This window comes from Phocoena phocoena, chromosome 2 (assembly GCF_963924675.1).
Source record: "Phocoena phocoena chromosome 2, mPhoPho1.1, whole genome shotgun sequence".
NCBI lineage: Eukaryota > Metazoa > Chordata > Mammalia > Artiodactyla > Phocoenidae > Phocoena > Phocoena phocoena.
The window spans coordinates 126,166,561-126,185,656 of record NC_089220.1 but is presented as its reverse complement, the minus strand read 5'-3'; the positions used below and the strand labels follow the sequence as shown (position 1 = coordinate 126,185,656).

The following is a 19,096-nucleotide window of genomic DNA, read 5'->3' as shown; positions in this document are numbered from 1 at the left end:
TGGAACCTTAGAAATTACAGCTATTTTGTGACTCATGCCTATTTTTTCCTTACCGTAGAAAGCCATCCAGTGGCTGTTAACAATATATTAAGTATAAAAGCACTAAGCAAACGTCAAGTCCACTCTCAGGTTCTAAGCAATTGGGTTCTTGGGACAGCCTCCTGGGTGAGCCGTGGTGTGCTTTGGGGGTCCCAGCCGCAGGACTGGTGTGCTCTCAGGTGGGTGGGCTTTCAACTAGCCATGTCGTCAGGACTCAGACCTCATGTCAGAGCATCGTGGGACCACTGGCCGCCTGTCATGAACTTGGTGGCGGCAGTGGCTGGCGCATCTTGTTCGCATAGAAGTCCCTGCATGTCTGGCAGCAGCGCTGGTACCACCGCATGTCCTGGCAGAGGTTCTTTTCTCGGATGACCCTGCAATACACTGTCCACTGGTCCCGTGTGCATTTGTAGGTCAGAGCAGCTAAGGGGACAGTGGAGAGAGAAAGCCCAGAGGTTATGGGTGGCCTGGGGACGTCATCATGTGCACACAGATGGCCTGTAGTCTGACATAGTCGGGGTTGCCCTTACCCATGTGTACATTGGAGGCTTGCACAGACCGGGGAAACCATGCCCCTGCCAGGGCCACTGTGGATGTGACTTTCTTATACAAGGGACACACTCTGGGTCCAACCTGACCACTTGGCAGAGTTCAGTGGTCTGGCTGCCTCCTCAAGGCGAGGGCACTGCCCCCCCCCCCCCACCGCTTCTGAGCTAAGTGGTGTATACTGTTATTTTATGGCGGAGGACGTTATCTGTTGGCATTGATAAAACAGAATGGCACAGGGCAGCAGATATCAAAGGGCCCACAAAAGCACAAGGTCACAGCACAGGCAGGTGGTCTGAATCTCCTTCAGGCTCTTGGTAGTGCAGAGAGATGGTCCAGCCTGAGGGCATGCAAAAGCCTGGTGTACACCTCTGCAAGCTCAAAGACCCCCCCAGTGAAGCTGCTTGGAAATCCCCTTCATGTTGGTGGCATTCTAGCATTAGGGAAAGAGGCACTGGGTGGGGAAAAAGTTCCCTAGGAGTTTCTAATTGGAAAAGCAGAAACTCTTTTCAATAGAATCATCAGATCAGTGCTAGATATTCTTCTTTTTGTGCCACCACTGGCCGGGGATGTGGCCTGGTAAAGGGCTGGGTTTGGAACACTTGGGTCCAAGCTGCACACACAAAAGCTTCCTGCCGAATTAAAGACTCCAACCTGTCAACACCTCTGTTTTCTTCTCAAGCATTAGCTTGAGGAACATTCCATGCACACATCACCAAGATTTCATGAATGACACCCCCAGATCCTTCATTTCCTGAAGGATGCACCTCCCTTTGCCTCCTTCATGCACAGGAATCCCAAAACACTTGAGGAACATTCTCCTGTGTTCCTCATTTGTTGGCAGAGGGGCTCAAGTGTTTGAGACCACAGTAAACAAACATCTTTTTCATGACAAGGATGAAATTCCATCTCTGAAACCTCAGATCCTCTACAAAACTGACACGTTAGCCTCTCCAGAACTCAAATAAGCCCCAAGGAGGGGGCTTTTTGGCTTATAGAACTCCCACTGCCAGTGGGGACTTGCTAGCCAGGGGATGCAGCAGCCCCAAGAGCTGGGGACCAGCAGAGGCACTCACCGAGGCGAGGGGAAGTGATGGTGTTCACGTTGATCTTGTCATTGCAGACTTCTTGGTGGCACTGTTTGTAGGCTGCTGGCTTGGAGAGGGTAGGGCACTCATTGCCATGGCGCCCAGTGACCTTGTGCATGCACTGCACCACACGGGACTGCAGGCCCTTCCCACAGGTCGATGAGCACTGCCAGAGACAGGGAGAGCTAAGCTGGGGACAGCTGAGCTAGGGGCCCAACCCGGGCTGAGGGGCTTTGACAATGGCCTCACATCATAGCACCCTTGGGTCAGGCCCCTGCATGTCATTCCTACGTGCTAGAAATAATTGCAAGACAAGAGGGCTTGGCTGCATACCAGCTGCCTGATGGAAAACTGTTTCAAGATGTTAGGGACTGCATGTTTGTGTCTCCCCAACATTTACGTGTTGAAGCCCTAACCCCCAGTGGGATGGCATTTGAAGGTAGGTCCTTTGTGAGGCAATTGGGTTTAAATGAGGTCATGAGGGTGGGGCCCCCATGATGAGATTAGTGTCCTTATAAGAAGAAGAGAGATCAGAGTTCTCTCCCTCCACCCCATGAGGACACATGACAAGTCAGCCATCTGCAAGCCAGGAAGTTGTCCCTCATCAAGAACCAAATATGCCAGCACCTTGACCTCAAACTTCTCAGCCTCCAGAACTGTGAGAAATAAATGTCTTGTTGTTTAAGCCACCCAGCCTGTAGTATTTTGTTACAGCAGCCTGAGCTAAGACACAATTGTTGAAATATTAGTTTATGCTGGTTGCATTTCACCTCCCACCCTCTCATGCCTGTTCCAAGCAGAGAACCATCTGGGTTTTGAAATTCTCCAGTGAGCAGGGTGGCTTGCTGGCACCCAGGAGGGACTGAACCTGATGGCCACAGGGATCTCCCTGGCACTGTGTGCCACATGAGGCTCCTGGGCCTTTGTCCAGCCCTGGGTGTGGAGAGGAGCCCAATAGTGATGGGGCTGAATTTCCACAAGCCTGGAGGGTTGGGGGTCAGAATTAAGTAAAGTTAGAGAAAATGAAGAAGTGCAACCCTTCTTGCATAACAGACTCATGGACTAATATTGGGGCTAACAGTTTTAATTTAGATACCCAATCCCTAGTTGGCATTTCCAGCATTTGCAGATGTGGGTGTGCTAAAACCAAACCAATGTATTTAGTTCAGCAGACCATCCTGCATTCCCAGTGAGTGGCCTTTTAAGACTTTACTATGTGTTCTGTCTCCTGCTTTTCTTCCCATTCCTCTTCGGGCTCTTTTAAAGTGTTTGACAGGGAACCTGCCAGGTATCCAGCACCACTCCCCCATCCTGCTTGCTAGCCCCTTGGCCCTTGCTTGTTTTCCAGGGAGCCGTTGGAACCGTCTCTCCATTAAGTTGGTCTCCTCCCAGCCAGAGAGCCTGGTCCACATGTGTACTCTCTCCACCTGGGGTCCCCCAGCACACATGCTCACAACCCATGATTTACGGGGTTCTGAGAGCACTCTGCAAAACTTTAATAAAGCAAAGACCACAGGTGTAGTAGCCCAGCTGGAGTTAACACTGGCACCTCAGGGTAGAGAGAGGGGAGCAGGACCTTTCCTCTGAATGCCACATGTGGTGAGGATGCCAGGTGCCATCTGGATCATGTGCCTCCCTCTCTCCTCCCCTTGGGTCTGACCATGGCCTGTGCTGGAGGAAGGGCCTTCCCTGGGGGTCTGTGAGGGGTTACCCTGCACAGGCTCAGCGTGGATCCCTTCATCCATGAGAAGTGGCCATCAACTGTGCTCCCAAAGGGGCTTTTGTGTCTCAGGTGAATTCCTCTGCTTTGTAGTCTAACAAGCAGGATCACATTTTTTTTCACTTCAGAAGGATAAAGAGCTCAGAGGGCATGGTGCTCTGATGCGGCCCAGTCTTTTCAAATCACAAAAGAGGTAGGAAAACCACAAGTGCCCCCATCGCCTCCGCTGCCAACGCCCCCACCCCCCTTGAGAGTCCTGGCGTGTTCAAACCAGAATGGGCTCTCCATGACCGGCAAGGCTGTGTGCCTAGCTCCATATCCATCTTCTGGATAAATCCATCAAGGGCTGCTCACAGCCTTGAGAATCCTTTGTGCATGATAAACGCACATTGCTGGGTTCCACCCCAGACCTCAGGAGTTGGTACTGGAGCATTTGGAAATTTGAGGGGTGCTGCAGTGGAAGAAGGATGTCACATGAGTAGGTTCCCACCAACTGGAGACCTGGAACATAGGACAAGTGTCATAGCAATGTGATTTCCACCTGGAGGGCGTCTCGGAGGGAGTGGCTTCAGGTTGGGATCTGCTGCATGGGATTACCTGGAGAGCGTTGAAAGGTCTTGATGTCCCAGACCAATCAATCAGTATCCCTGGAGGATGCACTGGGCATCAGTATTTTTCAAAGCTCTCCAGGTGACTGCAACAAGCACCCAGAGCTGAGAAACTCTGACTTACCCTGAACTTCTTCCCTGTGTCCTGTGTAGGGTGTGAGGAGCTCTCTTTTCTTATGATGAAGTAGTCAAGTATTTGTATACAAATGTGTAATTAAGCAAGAACAGACATCCGCCTGCAGCCCCAACTGCTGAGTTTATATATAGGCGATAGGTGTGCTCAAATACAAGAGATGAAGCCTTTCACTCAAAATTATTCTAGGAAAAGAATAAGTTGCCTTATAATTAAGTAAAAATAAAACCTCTCATAGTTCAGGGGCGAGGTAAGGGATACCCTCAATTATTTGTAGCAAGACCACCTGAGGGTTAAAAGAAAAAGGGACACAAAGAAATTTAACCCTCTTCTCCTGGAAGTAGGACACCATAATCATAAATGAGGGAGGATGGTGTAAGAAATTTTTAAAGATCTCTTGAAAAGGAATCTGGTAGGAATTGGTTCAAGATGGCAGAGTAGAAGGACATGCACTCACTCCCTCTTGTGAGAGCACTGGATTCACAACTAATTGCTGAACAATCAACAGGAAGACACTGGAACTCATCAAAAAGATACCCCACATCCAAAGACAAAGGAGAAGCCACAGCGAGACGGTGGGAGGGGTGCAATCACAATAAAATCAAATCCCATAACCACTGGGTGGGTGACTCACAAACTGGAGAACAATTATACCACAGAAGTCCATCCACTGGAGTGAAGGTTCTGACCCCATGTCAGGCTTCCCAACCTGGGGGTCTGGCAATGGGAGGAGGAATTCCCAGAGAATCAGACTTTGAAGGCTAGTGGGATTTGATTGCAGGACTTTGACAGGACTGGGGGAAAAAGAGACCTCACTCTTGGAGGGCACACACAAAGTAGTGTGCATACCAGGACCCAGGGGGAAGGAGCAGTGACCCCACAGGAGACTGAAACAGACCTAACTGCTAGTGTTGGAAGGTGTCCAGCAGAGGTGGTGGGGCAGCTGTGGTTCACTGTGAGGACAAGGACACTGGCAGCAGAGGTTCTGGGAAGTACGCCCTGGAGTCCACCATTAGCCCCACCAAAGAGCCTGTAGGCTCCAGTGCTGGGTCACCTCAGGCCAAACAACCAACAGGGAGGGAACTCAGCCCCAACCATCAGCAGACAAGTGGATTAAAGTTTTACTGAGCTCTGCCTACCAGAGCAACACCCAGCTCTACCCATCACCAGTCCCTCCTATCAGGAAGCTTGCACAAGCCTCTTAGATAGCCTCATCCACCAGAGGGCAGACAGCAGAAACAAGAAGAACTACAATCCTTCAGCCTGTGGAATGAAAACCACATTCACAGAAAATGAAAAGGCAGAGTACTATGTACCAGATGAAGGAACAAGATAAAACCCCAGAAAAACAACTAAATGAAGTGGAGATAGGCAACCTTCCAGAAAAAGAATTCAGAATAATGATAGTGAAGATGATCCAGTACCTCGGAAAAAAAGTGGAGGCAAAGATCGAGAAGATGCAAGAAATGTTTAACAAAGACCTAGAAGAAATAAAGAACAAACAAACAGAGATGAACAATACAATAACTGAAATGAAAAATACACTGGAAGGAATCAATAGCAGAATAACTGAGGCAGATGAATGGATAAATGACTGGGACGACAGAATGGTGGAAATCACTGCCATGGAACAGAAAAAAGAAAAAATAATGAAAAGAAATGAAGACAGCCTAAGAGACCTCTGGGACAACATTAAATGCACCAACATTTGCATTATAGGGGTCACAGAAGGAGAAGAGAGAGAGAAAGGACCTGAGAAAATATTTGAAGAGGTTATAGTTGAAAACTTCCCTAACACGGGAAAGAAAAAAGCCAGCCAAGTCCAGGAAGCACAGAGAGTCCCAGGCAGGATAGACCCAAGGAGAAACATGCTGAGACACATAGTAATCAAATTGACAAAAATTAAAGACAAAGAAAAATTATTAAAACCAGCAAGGAAAAAATGACAAATAACATGCAAGGGAACTCCCATAAGGTTAACAGCAGATTTCTCAGCAGAAACTCTACAAGCCAGAAGGGAGTGGCACAATATATTTAAAGTGATGAAAGGGAAGACTCTACAAGTAAGATTACTCTACCTGGCAAGGATCTCATTCAGATTCGATGAAGAAATCAAAAGCTTTACAGACAAGAAAAGCTAAGAGAATTCAGCACCACCAAACCAGCTCTACAACAAATGCTAAAGGAACTTCTCTAAGTGGGAAACACAAGAGAAGAAATGGACCTACAAACACAAACCCAAAACAATTAAGAAAATGGTAATAGGAACATACATACCAATAATTACCTTAAATGTGAATGGATTAAATGCTCTAACCAAAAGACACAGGCTTGCTGAATGGATACAAAAACAAGACCCGTATATATGCTGTCTACAGGAGACCCATTTCAGACCTAGGAACACATACAGACTGAAAGTGAGGGGATGGAAAAAGATATTCCATACAAATGGAAATCAAAAGAAAGCTGGAGTAGCAATACTCATATCAAACAAAATAGACTTTAAAATAAAGACTATTAAAAGAGACAAAGAAGGACACTACATAATGACCAAGGGATCAATCCAAGAAAAAGATATAACAATTATAAATATATATGCACCCAACATAGGAGCACCTCAATACATAAGGCAATTGCTAAGAGCTATAAAAGAGGAAATCGACAGTAACACAATAATAGTGGGGGACTTTACCACCTCACTTACACCAATGGACAAATAATCCACACAGAAAATTAATAAGGAAAAAAGGTTTAAATGACACAATAGACCAGACAGATTTAATCGATATTTATAAGACATTCCATCCAAAAACAGCAGATTACACTTTCTTCTCAAGTGCACACAGAATACTCTCCAGGATAGATCACATCTTTGGTCACAAATCAAGCCTTGGTAAATTTAAGAAAATTGAAATCATATCAAGCATCTTTTCTGACCACAATGCTATGAGATTAGAAATCAGTTACAGAGAAAAAAATGTAAAAAACACAAACACATGGAGGCTAAACAATACATTACTAAGTAACCAAGAGATCACTGAAGAAATCAAAGAGGAAACAAAAAAATACATAGAGACAAATGACAATGAAAAGACAATGATTCAAAACCTATGGCATGCAGCAAAAGCAGTTCTAGAGGGAAGTTTATAGCAATAAAATCTTACCTAAAGAAACAAGAAAAATCTCAAACAAGCAATCTAATTTTACACCTAAAGGAACTAGAGAAAGAAGAACAAACAAAATCCAAAGTTGGTAGAAGAAAAGCAATCATAAACATCAGAGCAGAAATAAATGAAATAGAAACAAAGAAAACAATAGCAAAGATCAATAAAACTAAAAGCTGGTTGTTTGAGGAGATAAAGAAAATGGATAAACCTTTAGCCAGACTCATCAAGAAAAAGAGGGAGAGGACTCAAATCAATAAAATTAGAAATCAAAAAGGAAAAGTTACAACAGACACTGCAGAAATACAAAGCATCCTGAGAGACTACTACAAGCAACTGTATGCCAATAAAATGGACAGCCAGGAAGAAATGGACAAATTCTTAGAAAGGTATAACCTTCCAAGACTGAACGAGGAAGAAACAGAAAATATGAACAGACCAATCAGAAGTAACGAAATTGAGACTGTGATTAAAAATCTTCCAACAAACAAAAGCCCTGGACCAGATGGATTCATAGGTGAATTCTATCAAACATTTAGAGAAGAGCTAACACCCATCCTTCTCAGACTCTTCCCAAAAACTGCAGAGGAAGGAACACTCCCAAACATTCTATGAGGTCACCATCACCCTGATACCAAAACCAGACAAAAATACTACAAAAAAAGAATATTACAGACCAATATCATTGATGAATATAGATGCAAAAATCCTCAACAAAATATTAGAAAACAGAATCCAACAATACATTAAAAGGATCATATACTGATCAAGTGGGATTTATCCCAGGGATGCAAGGATTCTTCAATATACTCAAATCAATCAATGTGGTACACCATAGCAACAAATTGAAGAATAAAAGCCATATGATCATCGCAGTAGGTGCAGAAAAAGCTTTTGACAAAATTCAACACCTATTTATGATAAAAAACTGTCCAGAAAGTGGGCATAGAGGGAACCTACCTCAACATAATAAAGGCCATATACGACAAACCCACAGCAAACATCATCCTCAATGGTGAAAAACTGAAAGCATTTCCTCTAAAATCAGGAACAAGACAAGGATGTCCACTGTCGCCACTATTATTCAATATAGTTTTGGAAGTCCTAGCCACGGCAATCAGAGAGGAAAAAGAAATAAAAAGAATCCAAACTGGAAAAGAAGAAGTAAAAATGTCACTGTTTGCAGATGACATAGTAATAAACATAGATAATCCTAAAGATGCCACCAGAAAAGTACTAGAGCTCATCAATGAATTTGGTAAAGTTGCAGGATACAAAGTTAATGCACAGAAATCTCTTGCATTCCTATACACTAATAATGAAAGATCAGAACAAGAAATTAAGGAAACAATCCCATCTACCATTGCAATGAAAAGAATAAAATACCTAGGAATAAACCTACCTAAGGAAGTAAAAGATCTGTACTCAGAAAATTATAAGACACTGATGAAAGAAATCAAAGATGACACAAACAGATGGAGAGATATACCATGTTCTTGGATTGGAAGAATCAATATTGTGAAAATGACTATATGACCCAAAGCAATCTACAGATTCAATGCAATCCCTATCAAATTACCCATGGCATTTTTTACAGAACTAGAACAAAATATCTTAAAATTTGTATGGAGACATAGAAGACCCTGAATAGCCAAAGCAATCTTGAGGGAAAAAAACGGAGCTGGAGGAATCAGACTCCCTGACTTCAGACGATACTACAAAGCTACAGTAATCAAGACAATATGGTACTGGCACAAAAACAGAAATATAGATCAGTGGAACAGGATAGAAAGCCCAGAAACAAACCCATACACCTATGGTCAACTAATCTATGACAAAGGAGGCAAGGATATGCAATGGAGAAAAGACAGTGTCTTCAATAAGTGGTGCTGGAGAAACTGGATAGCTACATGTAAAAGGATGAAATTAGAACACTCCCTAAACAGCATCCACAAAAATAAACTCAAAATGGATTAAAGACCTAAATGTAAGACCAGACACTATAAAACTCTTAGAGGAAAACATAGGAAGAACACTCTTTGACATAAATCCCAGCAAGATCTTTTTTGACCCACCTCCTAGAATAATGGAAATAAAAACAAAAATAAACAAATGGGACCTAAAGAAACTTAAAAGCTTTTGCACAGCAAAGGAAACTATAGACAAGATGAAAAGATGACCCTCAGAATGGGAGAAAATATTTGCAAACGAATCAACGGACAAAGGATTAATCTCCAAAATATATATGCAGCTCAAGGTTACAAAAAACAAATAACCCAATCAAAAAATGGGTAGAAGACCTAAATAGACATTTCTCCAAATAAGACATACAGATGGCCAAGACGCACATGAAAAGCTGCCCAACATCACTAATTATTAGAGAAATGCAAATCAAAACTACAATGAGGTATCACCTCACACCAGTTAGAATGGGCATCATCAGAAAATCTACAAACAACAAATGCTGGAGAGCGTGTGGAGAAAAGGGAACCCTCTTGCACTGTTGGTGGGAATGCAAATTGATATAGCCACTATGGAGAACAGTATGGAGGTTCCTCAAAAAACTAAAAATAGAATTACCATATGACCCAGCAATCCCACTACTGGGCATAAACCCAGAGAAAACCATAATTCAAAATGACACATGCACCCCACTGTTCATTGCAGCAGTATTTACAATAGCCAGGTCATGGAAGCAACCTAAATGCCCATCGACAGATGAATGGTTAAAGAAGATGTGGTACATATATGCAATGGAATATTACTCAGCCATAAAAAGTCACGAAATTGGGTCATTTGTAGAGACATGGATGAACCTAGAGACTGTCATACAGAGTGAAGCATGTCAGAAAGAGAAAAACAAATATTGTATATTAACGCATATATGTGGAATCTAGAAAAATGGTACAGATGAACTGGTTTGCAAGGCAGAAATAGAGACCCAGATGTAGAGAACAAACGTATGGACACCAAGGGGGGAAAGTGGGGTGCTGGCGGGGATGGTGATGGTGGGATAAGTTGGGAGATTGGGATTGACATATATACACTAATATGTATAAAATAGATAACTAATAAGAGCCTGCTGTATAAAAAATAAATGAATAAAATAAAATTCAAACAAGAAAAAAAAGAAAGAAAAGTAATCTGGTAAGTGGCTATACCCAGAGACTGGGGGTCCACACCAGCAGGGTAAGTGAAGGAAATGGCCAAGGGTCCTAATGCAGTGCAAAATCCTATAAAAGTAAAGCAAAGTCTTGCCTATGCAAAGTCATGCCAACACAGAGCAACATCATGCCATAGCTTGCAAGGGAATATCCAATGAGAACAGTACATTCAGAAAAGGCGGCATCTCAGTGAACTGGGATGGCAGTGCCCTGTACACTCTGGCAAACAGGAGTGAGTGATGACGAAGACAGATGCTGCAAATATTAGGAGGCACTTTACAAAACTGCTTATATTCAACCGTTTTCAACCCCATAGAAACAGGAATTTTATCAGGTTCAACTTCATAATATGATAAAGACAGAAAATAGTAATATTTTTAAATTAAAACAATATATAAACTTTAAATATGAAATACAACTACATGAATAAGTTACATATTTTAAGTAGGCATTTGACTAGTCCACCTACACCATTAAAGACTTTTATATCTAAATTGGTCGTAAAATTTTTAAAAAGCCCTGCTCCCTGGGAAAGCATGTATGTGGGGCCTTATTTCTGTGACTACTGGGCACTTGGGGAAGAAGGGGCCATGTGTCCTGCTCTACAGACAGCACCAGCCCTTGTCTTCCCATCTTGACTTGGCTCACTGGCGCCACCTGCTGTGGGAGACACACCAGGAAGAAGAGCGGGGTGTCCTCATAGTCCTTCCTGGAGAAAGGGTGCATCCAGGGTGGGGCAGGTAGTGGTGGGGTTTCTGGGTCCCCAGGAAACTCTGCACAGGCTAACAGAGAAGGATCTGGGATTATGGTCTCGTTCCCATGGGCCCCCCTGACCATGAGGTCTGCAGACTCTGCCGGCAGGGCAATTAGCCTGGCTGGGTCACTTCCTGCCCAGGAACACCAGGTAGGGTTTCAATGTCTTTTGCAGGTGTTGTTATTATTTATGTGAAATCAGAGCAAGGGCTCAATCCTATAGATCTACTAAAACCAAATGCAAAATTGACAAGGTCTCTGGCTGGAAAGGATCAATGACCATTGTAAAACTCAAGAGTTTGGGGTGACCTCAAAGACTAGTCTCCCCTCTGAAAGTTCTTAGTCTTGTTTAACATGTTCTGGGGTTGGGTGGGGGAGAGCATTCATGACGCCTCCAGACTATGTGGGCGGCATGCTTGTTCTGTCTGTAAGCTCACCTGTAGGATTCCATGACAGTGTGGAACATTCCACAACCATCCCAAGGGGCTGACCTTGGCCACTGAGCTTGATGGGGGTCAGTGTCTTGCCCAAGGTCACAGATTAGTGAGTGGCAGAGGAGCGACAGGACCCCAGCTGCCCCATCCCAAGGACTGAATTCCATCCTTCTGTATGAATTAGAGGTTGAACTGGATGGAGCTTCTATGGGAGGCCACGAATCAAAAAACCAGGTCACTGCCCAGCTCCATCATTTCTTCATCATCTTTCCTAGCCTGAGTCACTGGTTTTTAATTTTTCAGTCTGTAAACAAACCTGCCGCATGAGATCATGGAGGGTGTCTCCAAAGTTCTGCAGAGACTCAAGCGTCTGTCCTCATGGCTTTCCAACACCTCTGAGAGGCAGGGCTGGGCCAGGTAAGAGGCTGGGGCTGACCCTCAGCTGCTGTCGGGGCCATGTGAGACCCTGCAAACTCTGCCCCTGGGATTAGGTTTTACAGAATTTTAGCTGCAGTCCTGGGGGCTGCCATTCACACAGCTCTGGGCTGTGAATGGCTTGTGCTCACTTGGAAGAACCTTTGAGAATATCGGGTATTTGCTTAGCCACCTAAGAACGATGTCTGAGCCAGCCCCACAGAGGCTGCTTCAGAGCATCAGGTGAGGAGACAGGTTACAGAGTAGCGTGTACAGAAACCACCCCATTTTTTCTAATACCTGTGTGCGTGTGTGTGTGTGTGTGTGTGTGTGTGTGTGTGTACCTATATAAAAGTTTGGAAGACAAACCATTAAAAAAATTTACTGTGCTGTCATCTGGTTTTGTAGGACTAGTTTTTCTCTTCTGTGTCTTCCCAAGCAAGATAGAATTACCTATGTAATTAAAAATAAAAGTGGAAAATTCCACCAATGACCCTTTGGTGCAGCTGCCACCTTCCAGGCCTGCTGCATTTTCATTTGAGCCGTGTTGGTGCCTAGCCTGCCCCTGGCCTAAAATCCATGCATAACTACCCACTCCTTGGCTGGAGTTTCAGCAGGACAGTGCAGTGGCGACAGGACAGGCCTGTCAGTATGCTGCATCCCCCTTTACTAGCTGTGTGACCTCGGGCAAGTTACTTAACCTATATAAGCCCCAGCTTCTTTATTTGTAGCTTGAGGATAATAAAACCTTTTTTGCAGGATGATTTCCAGGATTAGAGACAGCTTAGAGCAGGTGTCTAGCAGGGAGTCTGGGAAGGACAAACGCTGCTACAATTATTAACAACAGTAAGCACAGGGCCAAGAGCAGAGAGAGCTGGCCGGGGGTCCCTGGAGCCCGGGAAGGCGCCCTGAGTCACCTGGCCTGCTTAGCCCTCCCTGGGCTGCCATGCCGGTCACCAGGCAGGTGTGGACATCCACGTTTGCCAGGAGCACAATTAGAGATTGATTTGGCCCTGAAGACACACGTGATTCCAGAGAGGCTGCAGGGCTGCATCCTCCTGTAACCTGAGCTCACTGCATTAAGGGTAGCACAGGCACAGACAATGAATCTCACCTCCGTCGGCCTCCCCTCAGCCTCCAGTTTAATTCAACAGTGAGGAGACGGCAGTGTCTCCTGATAGCATCGAATTAGCCCCTAAGCGTTGCTGTGAAGCCATTTTTCAGGCTTTTAAAATCTAAGCAAATAGATGTATTAAAAAACAGATCTGGTCTTCTTTGAAGCACACTGTCACTGTTGGGTAGTTTTTTCAAGCCACTCATGACATTAACATTTAATGTGGTTCCCCGAGACTCAGGAAACCAAGACAAAATGGAGCAGTAATAAATCCGCCAGGAAAGCTCCTTGCCAGATGACCTGGAATAAGTGCAGCCCCCTCTCCAGCAAGTGCCTGCAGCTGCACATCACACACTAGGTCTGGGGACCTGCCACCCATCCCATGGGTGGTGATGATGATGATGATGGTGGTGATGGTAGTAGTAACAGCAGCAGGGTCCACCTTTTGCCTGCCTCCCGGTGCCGGGCACTGGGCTCACACCCATTCTCATGAGTCCTCATTAATCTTCACACTAACAGCTGCTGTGGCAGGGCCAGGTGCTCAGAACACAGTAGGTGCAGAATACATGTGCACAGACTGCAGGAATAGTGTCTGCAGGGCACAGCACCGCCTGCAGAGAGGCGGAGCGTGAGGCTCAGAGGGTCCATGGTCTTCCCCATGATGTAGCCCCCGGGCCTCCCATCCCGGCTGCTGCCCGGAGGCCTGCACTCCTCTGGAGCCACACGGCTCTCCAGCAGGGAGGAACCAGGCCTCTGTCACCATGTGGAGGCCCAGCGCTGATGACACGCTCCACCACGGCGTGGACCCCCTCCTCTTCACTTCTCCCAGCTGTAAAATCACGACTATAAATGACACCAGATTCCAAAGGGATGTTTTGAGAATTAGCTAAAGGAAGTTGTAAAAATCTTGGGAAGAGGAAAACGTGACAGGAATGCTTAATACACACATAAGCGTTGGCTCCTACAGAGTGGAGGATGGGCAGGGGCTCCCTGCACAGGCTCTGGGGTAAGCAGGAATAGGGTTAGGGTGAAATAATGCAAAGATGAACCCTCACTGCACAATGCGCCCACCCTACGCTCTCACAGAGCCATCCTCTGAGGGGCCAGCCTGCCTCTGAGGGGCAGCATGGGACAGCCCCACATGACAGTCAGGGGGGCAGGGAACCCCCTACGGGAACTCCATTTTCTGCTCGTGTCTGAAAGGTACTGGGCTGGTAAAATGTCAAAAGCTCCTCAAAAGCATTTTTGACAGATTTCCCCCAAAACTTGGCACGAGCAATGCAAATCTCGGAAGCTGTTGAAACCTCAAATAGTAGGCTTAAACAATGATGAAAATCCCCACCGTCTTTGCTCCAGCCTTGAAACTGGAAATGCTTTCTTAGACACACACACACACACACACACACACACACACACACACACACACACACACACACCTTCCCCCTTCAACTCATACTTTCTTCCAAACTGTTTTTGAAATCCTCAAATCCTTGAATCCTATCCTCAGCCTTAGCTTTGGGCTCCCCTCAAACTCTCTGAATTCACAGCCTGCTGACCTACAGGTTCTGGTTGGAACGTTATAGTCAGGGAACCAGAAGGCCCAGGTGACTCCCCGTGACTTGCAAGGACTGGCTATCCCAAGAGCTCTTGCTTCTTGCTTCAGATGGGCGCCAGGAGCACAGAGAAGGCTGCAGGAGCTGTCTCACTGCCTCCCCTCGGGCAGGAGCTGCTACCAGTTTCGTAACTTAGCTCTCCCAGCTTAACAGAGACTGTTTGAAAAACCTCCCCCCCCAACACCCACCCCGCTGCAGAAGGATGGCCTACATGCCCAGCAAATACTGCACAACCGTCTCCTGCCCTGAGCCATGCTGTCATCATGTGAGCCCCAGGTCAGGGCACGTGCTGTTTCGTGGGGTCCACACCACATTCAAAGAACTCATCTCCTGTGACATAAATATTTTACAGGCCTGTGTAAGAAATGCAATTCTGATCAGAGATAAGAGACCTGTGACTGTACTGGATGATGATGGTGAAGAAAATGATGATAAAAATGAGCACCTATGCCAAGCACTGCACTAAGTGCTTTACATGGATGCCCTAGGAGGTGGGTACCCCTAAACTCATCTGACAGAGGATGATGCTGGTTCAAGGTTAGACGAGGTCACTGCAGAGCAGGGACGTGCACCTGTGTTGTCCTGACCATGTGCCCTGCTCTGAGGTCGCTGATAGCGTGTGTTGAAACCAAAGTGTTCCTTAGGGATGACAGCTTCTCTGATTCAATGGTCATGTCTAGGCAGTGGTTAAAACTTAGACTGGCATGTGCGGGAGGCATCCCCACTCTCTGATCTCTCATTCCACACTAAGGCAGCTGATTTGAGGAAGGACACTAGGTGAATGGAGGGGCAGCAGGGAAATGGAGGGGGCAAAGGCATTGGCCTTTAGACTGCAGCTGACCCTTGAACAACTCAGGGGTTATTCTAAGTGTAATGCACAGTCGGTCCTACGTATCCCCAGTTCCTCTGCAACTGAGGATGCAACCCCGGACCACATACACTGTAGAATTTACTATTGAAAAATACCCACGTATAAGTGGACCCATGCAGTTTAAACCTACGTTGTACAAGGGTCAACTGCATTCAGTTCACTCCCATGCAGGCACCTCTCCTGGCAATTTCTGGGGACCCCACTGCTCTACAACCAGTTCATTTCTCTCATCTGAGCAGGTGTGGGCCCGAGACGTTAACTCCATGACCCAGTGGCAGGCTCTGTTCACCCACACAAAATGCTCCAGACCAAGGGGGTATCTGCCCCCTCTCCCTCCTGCCCTACCCAGAAAAGTACTTAAGTTTGATGACCCTCCTTTCACTGCTGCTTACAGTCCCAAGAGTAGTACGGAATGGAGGATTTGCTGATCCCTATCTGCATGCAGAGTGCTGACTGCCTGTGTTGTATGGTTTCACAGTCCCAGAAAAGGGCCCTGATGTCCCCAGTGTCTCTTATGTTTGCTCCTGGATGCTCAAGTTTCTTTTATTAAGGACTCAACTTTTTATTTCACAAAGAAGGGGAGACAACATGCATGATCTCCTATAGAGACAAAAGATTTAGACCACAATGTAAATGATTAATACAAAGCCCTTGGGAGAGAAGGTTTTGATTGGTGGGCTGGAGAGAGAGTAGATAAATACTTGACTTTACAACAAGCTTATGCCTATGATGGTTAGACCTGAGGCATATAACAGTTCATCTACTTCCCATTTCAAATTAGAAACCTAAGCCTCTGACATTATTATGTACCTGAAGGAAAGGTGGATTAAGAGCCAAAAGGCAGGGACCAGACTCCTAGCCCTTCCATTTACTAGTTGTGTGACCTCAAGAAAAAAGTCACATTGCCATTCTGAGCCTCAGTTTCTTCACCTGTAAAATGGGGATAGGGTCAAATGGGAGAATGTGAGTGAAAGTGTTTTATAAATTCTAAAGCACTGGTGAATGTCAGGGCCACTGTCACTGATCCCAATAGAAGTAGCATCAATCTCCACCAGCACCCTTGTTCGGGGCTGCCCCTGGCAGGGGCTGCATTCGTACCTGCCCAGTGGGACTTAGCATGGCCTGGTGTCCGCAGCTGGCTCCACCTGTCTGTATCTAGGCTGGGTCATTGTCCACTCTTGTACCCTCAGTGCTCAGCACAGGTTGGCACAGAACAGGAGCTCAGGAAATGCTGATTGAATCACAGTGACTTGGTTGCAGGCCCACAGCAAGTGGGAGCCCCAGCCGGGCTGGCTGCCCAGCCTTGCAGGGTTGGGGGGAGGGGTCAATCCCCACCAAAGCAAGTATAGGCTTCAGAAGTGGTGCTGGGGCTGAAAGCTTTCTGGAACAAGCCCCCGTAGTGACACAAAGTCTGTTCATTTCTGAGGCCATGGAACTTGAGCCCCCATCTCTGCCCACAACACAAGAAGGCAGCTAACAGCAGTCCTGGGAATGCACCGACACAGCCATGTTTGAATGCGAGGCTCTCCCTGGCTTCTTCCTAGGGCTCTGCAGCTACAGGTACGTGCATGCTTATGGCTTCATTTGATCTCCTAAGGCCTCTGGGAAGTGCTGGGGCTCAGGTATGAGGGGCACATCTGGGGCTTGACTGAGGCCTCGCAAGTGAGGTCAGTCCCCTTCCAGGGGACCTCCACGGGCACCAGGAAGTCAATGGCCACTTTTGATCTTTTCTGTAAAAGGGAACGCCATACTCTTAACACAGAGAGCCAATGGTTTTCTTTAAAAACACTGTCTATTATAATCCCTCCAGAATAATTTGCTTCTAATTAGAAACATCCCATCACTTCAGTGGTGATTAATGCCTCTGGTCTTGAAACTGAAACATCTCAACTTCTGATTAAAAGACACGCTGTCCTAGAAGGAAATGTGATTTCCTTCTCTCCCAGTTTCAGTGACACCTCTCTCCCCACCCCACCCCCAGGTTGAATACATGGGCCCAGCATTTAGTGGGAGAAAACAATGATTTGCACAGATCTGGAACTAGCTAATATCCCAGGAGGGCAGGCAGCTGCATGGCAGTTTCCAAACAGAGCAGAGCAGTAATACTGCCCTCAGCAGGGTTGGGAATGTGAAGTCGGTCTCTTGGATGGGATCCTGGTTAGGGTTCGGCCATTTGCTGAGGCTGGGGGAGGGAGAAGGGGCTCCAAATCCCCTCCAAGCCTGCCCTGCCTCAGCAAGGTTCTGTACAGGAAGGGCTGGATGCCAGACCCCTCCCAAGGGATGCTTGGTCCTTCTCACTTCAGGAAGTGCAGGACAGCACCTGTGTTGCTTGTCTTTGGGCTGGCCTGTCCATCATCTCCCTGGAGATAGGCTTATCTTTCTCAACAGCACCTTAGGGCCAAGTGATAGGAGACTGCTTGGAAGGAAGATGTTAAAGTGTCCAGATACACTGGAAATCTGACAGTGTTCAGACTTCTTTCTACTTTCCTTTTGGGCAACTTGTTTGCTACCTTCGAAGTCTGGCATGTGGGAGGTTTGGATGCTGGTTACAGGAGCGTCATCCATGATGATTGGTTTAAAAGTGCACTGACCCCAATTGTGTGACAAGGGCACAGCAAAAATAACACATCGATCAGAAAGCAAATCCAGTCTGAACAAGTGAAAATGTCAGGGGAAGATCCATCCCCTGGAATCCACTTCTGTTGGCCTGGTCACGCAGTGAGTGAGGATAAGGGCCCCATGGGACCGGTATCCGTCCCAATTCTCCAGAGCAGGCACAGGGAAAAGCAACGGACAGATTTCTACTGCTGTGCTGGGGTGGGGGTGGGGGGCATGCCAGCCTACCCAGTGATGGCAGCTGAAGAAGGCAGTGGCAGTGAGGTGAACAGCTGGTGTAGGGTCTCTCGGTTCAGTTCTATGCAGTCTCCACCACCGCCAACCCTTGTTTCCAGTGCGTGCACACGTGCACACACATATACACACACACGCTGACTTCCAGGTCAGTGTCCCTGCAGTTCTCAGCCGGGAAGAACTAGTCTGCCCTGGGCCCTGGCTCTGGCCAGACCTGCTTGCGCGGAGCAGCTGGCACCAGTCCAGGCCCAGTGCTCGTCCTAAAGGCTGGATGCACACTGATTGGATGCCAACCCCTGACAACAGCCCAAATCTGTACATGCCCTTGATCTTTCTTGTTCTTACTTCCAGGGATAGCTGATCAAGCTGGCTGTGGCAAAAGCAGGCACTGCGGCCTTCCAAAGCCCTACTGTCCTGAAGGCCAGGAGGTATTATTCTCTTCGGCTGGCTAGGAAGAGGAAGGCCAACTAAAGGCTCTATTTTCCTGGAAGCCATGCCTGATGGGCTGTGGTGGGGGGAGTTTGCCAGAATGTGTGCCCACGTCCTCGGCTGAGGAGGGGGCCAAGTGCTGCATCGAACTCCTCA

The 19,096-nt window shown here is 46.5% G+C and overlaps 1 protein-coding gene across 1 annotated transcript in view; it reads right to left on the bottom strand.

The window, feature by feature from the left end:
* Window positions 1-295: 295 nt before the first annotated feature.
* Window positions 296-19,096, bottom strand: part of ADAMTS17 (ADAM metallopeptidase with thrombospondin type 1 motif 17) — a 355,743-nt gene continuing 336,942 nt past the window's right edge. The window contains exons 21-22 of the mRNA XM_065871925.1: window positions 1,662-1,839; window positions 296-462 (exon numbers count right to left, since the gene is read on the bottom strand). Coding sequence (XP_065727997.1) covers window positions 296-462; window positions 1,662-1,839 — 345 coding nt within the window. The remainder of the gene's footprint in view (window positions 463-1,661; window positions 1,840-19,096) is intronic.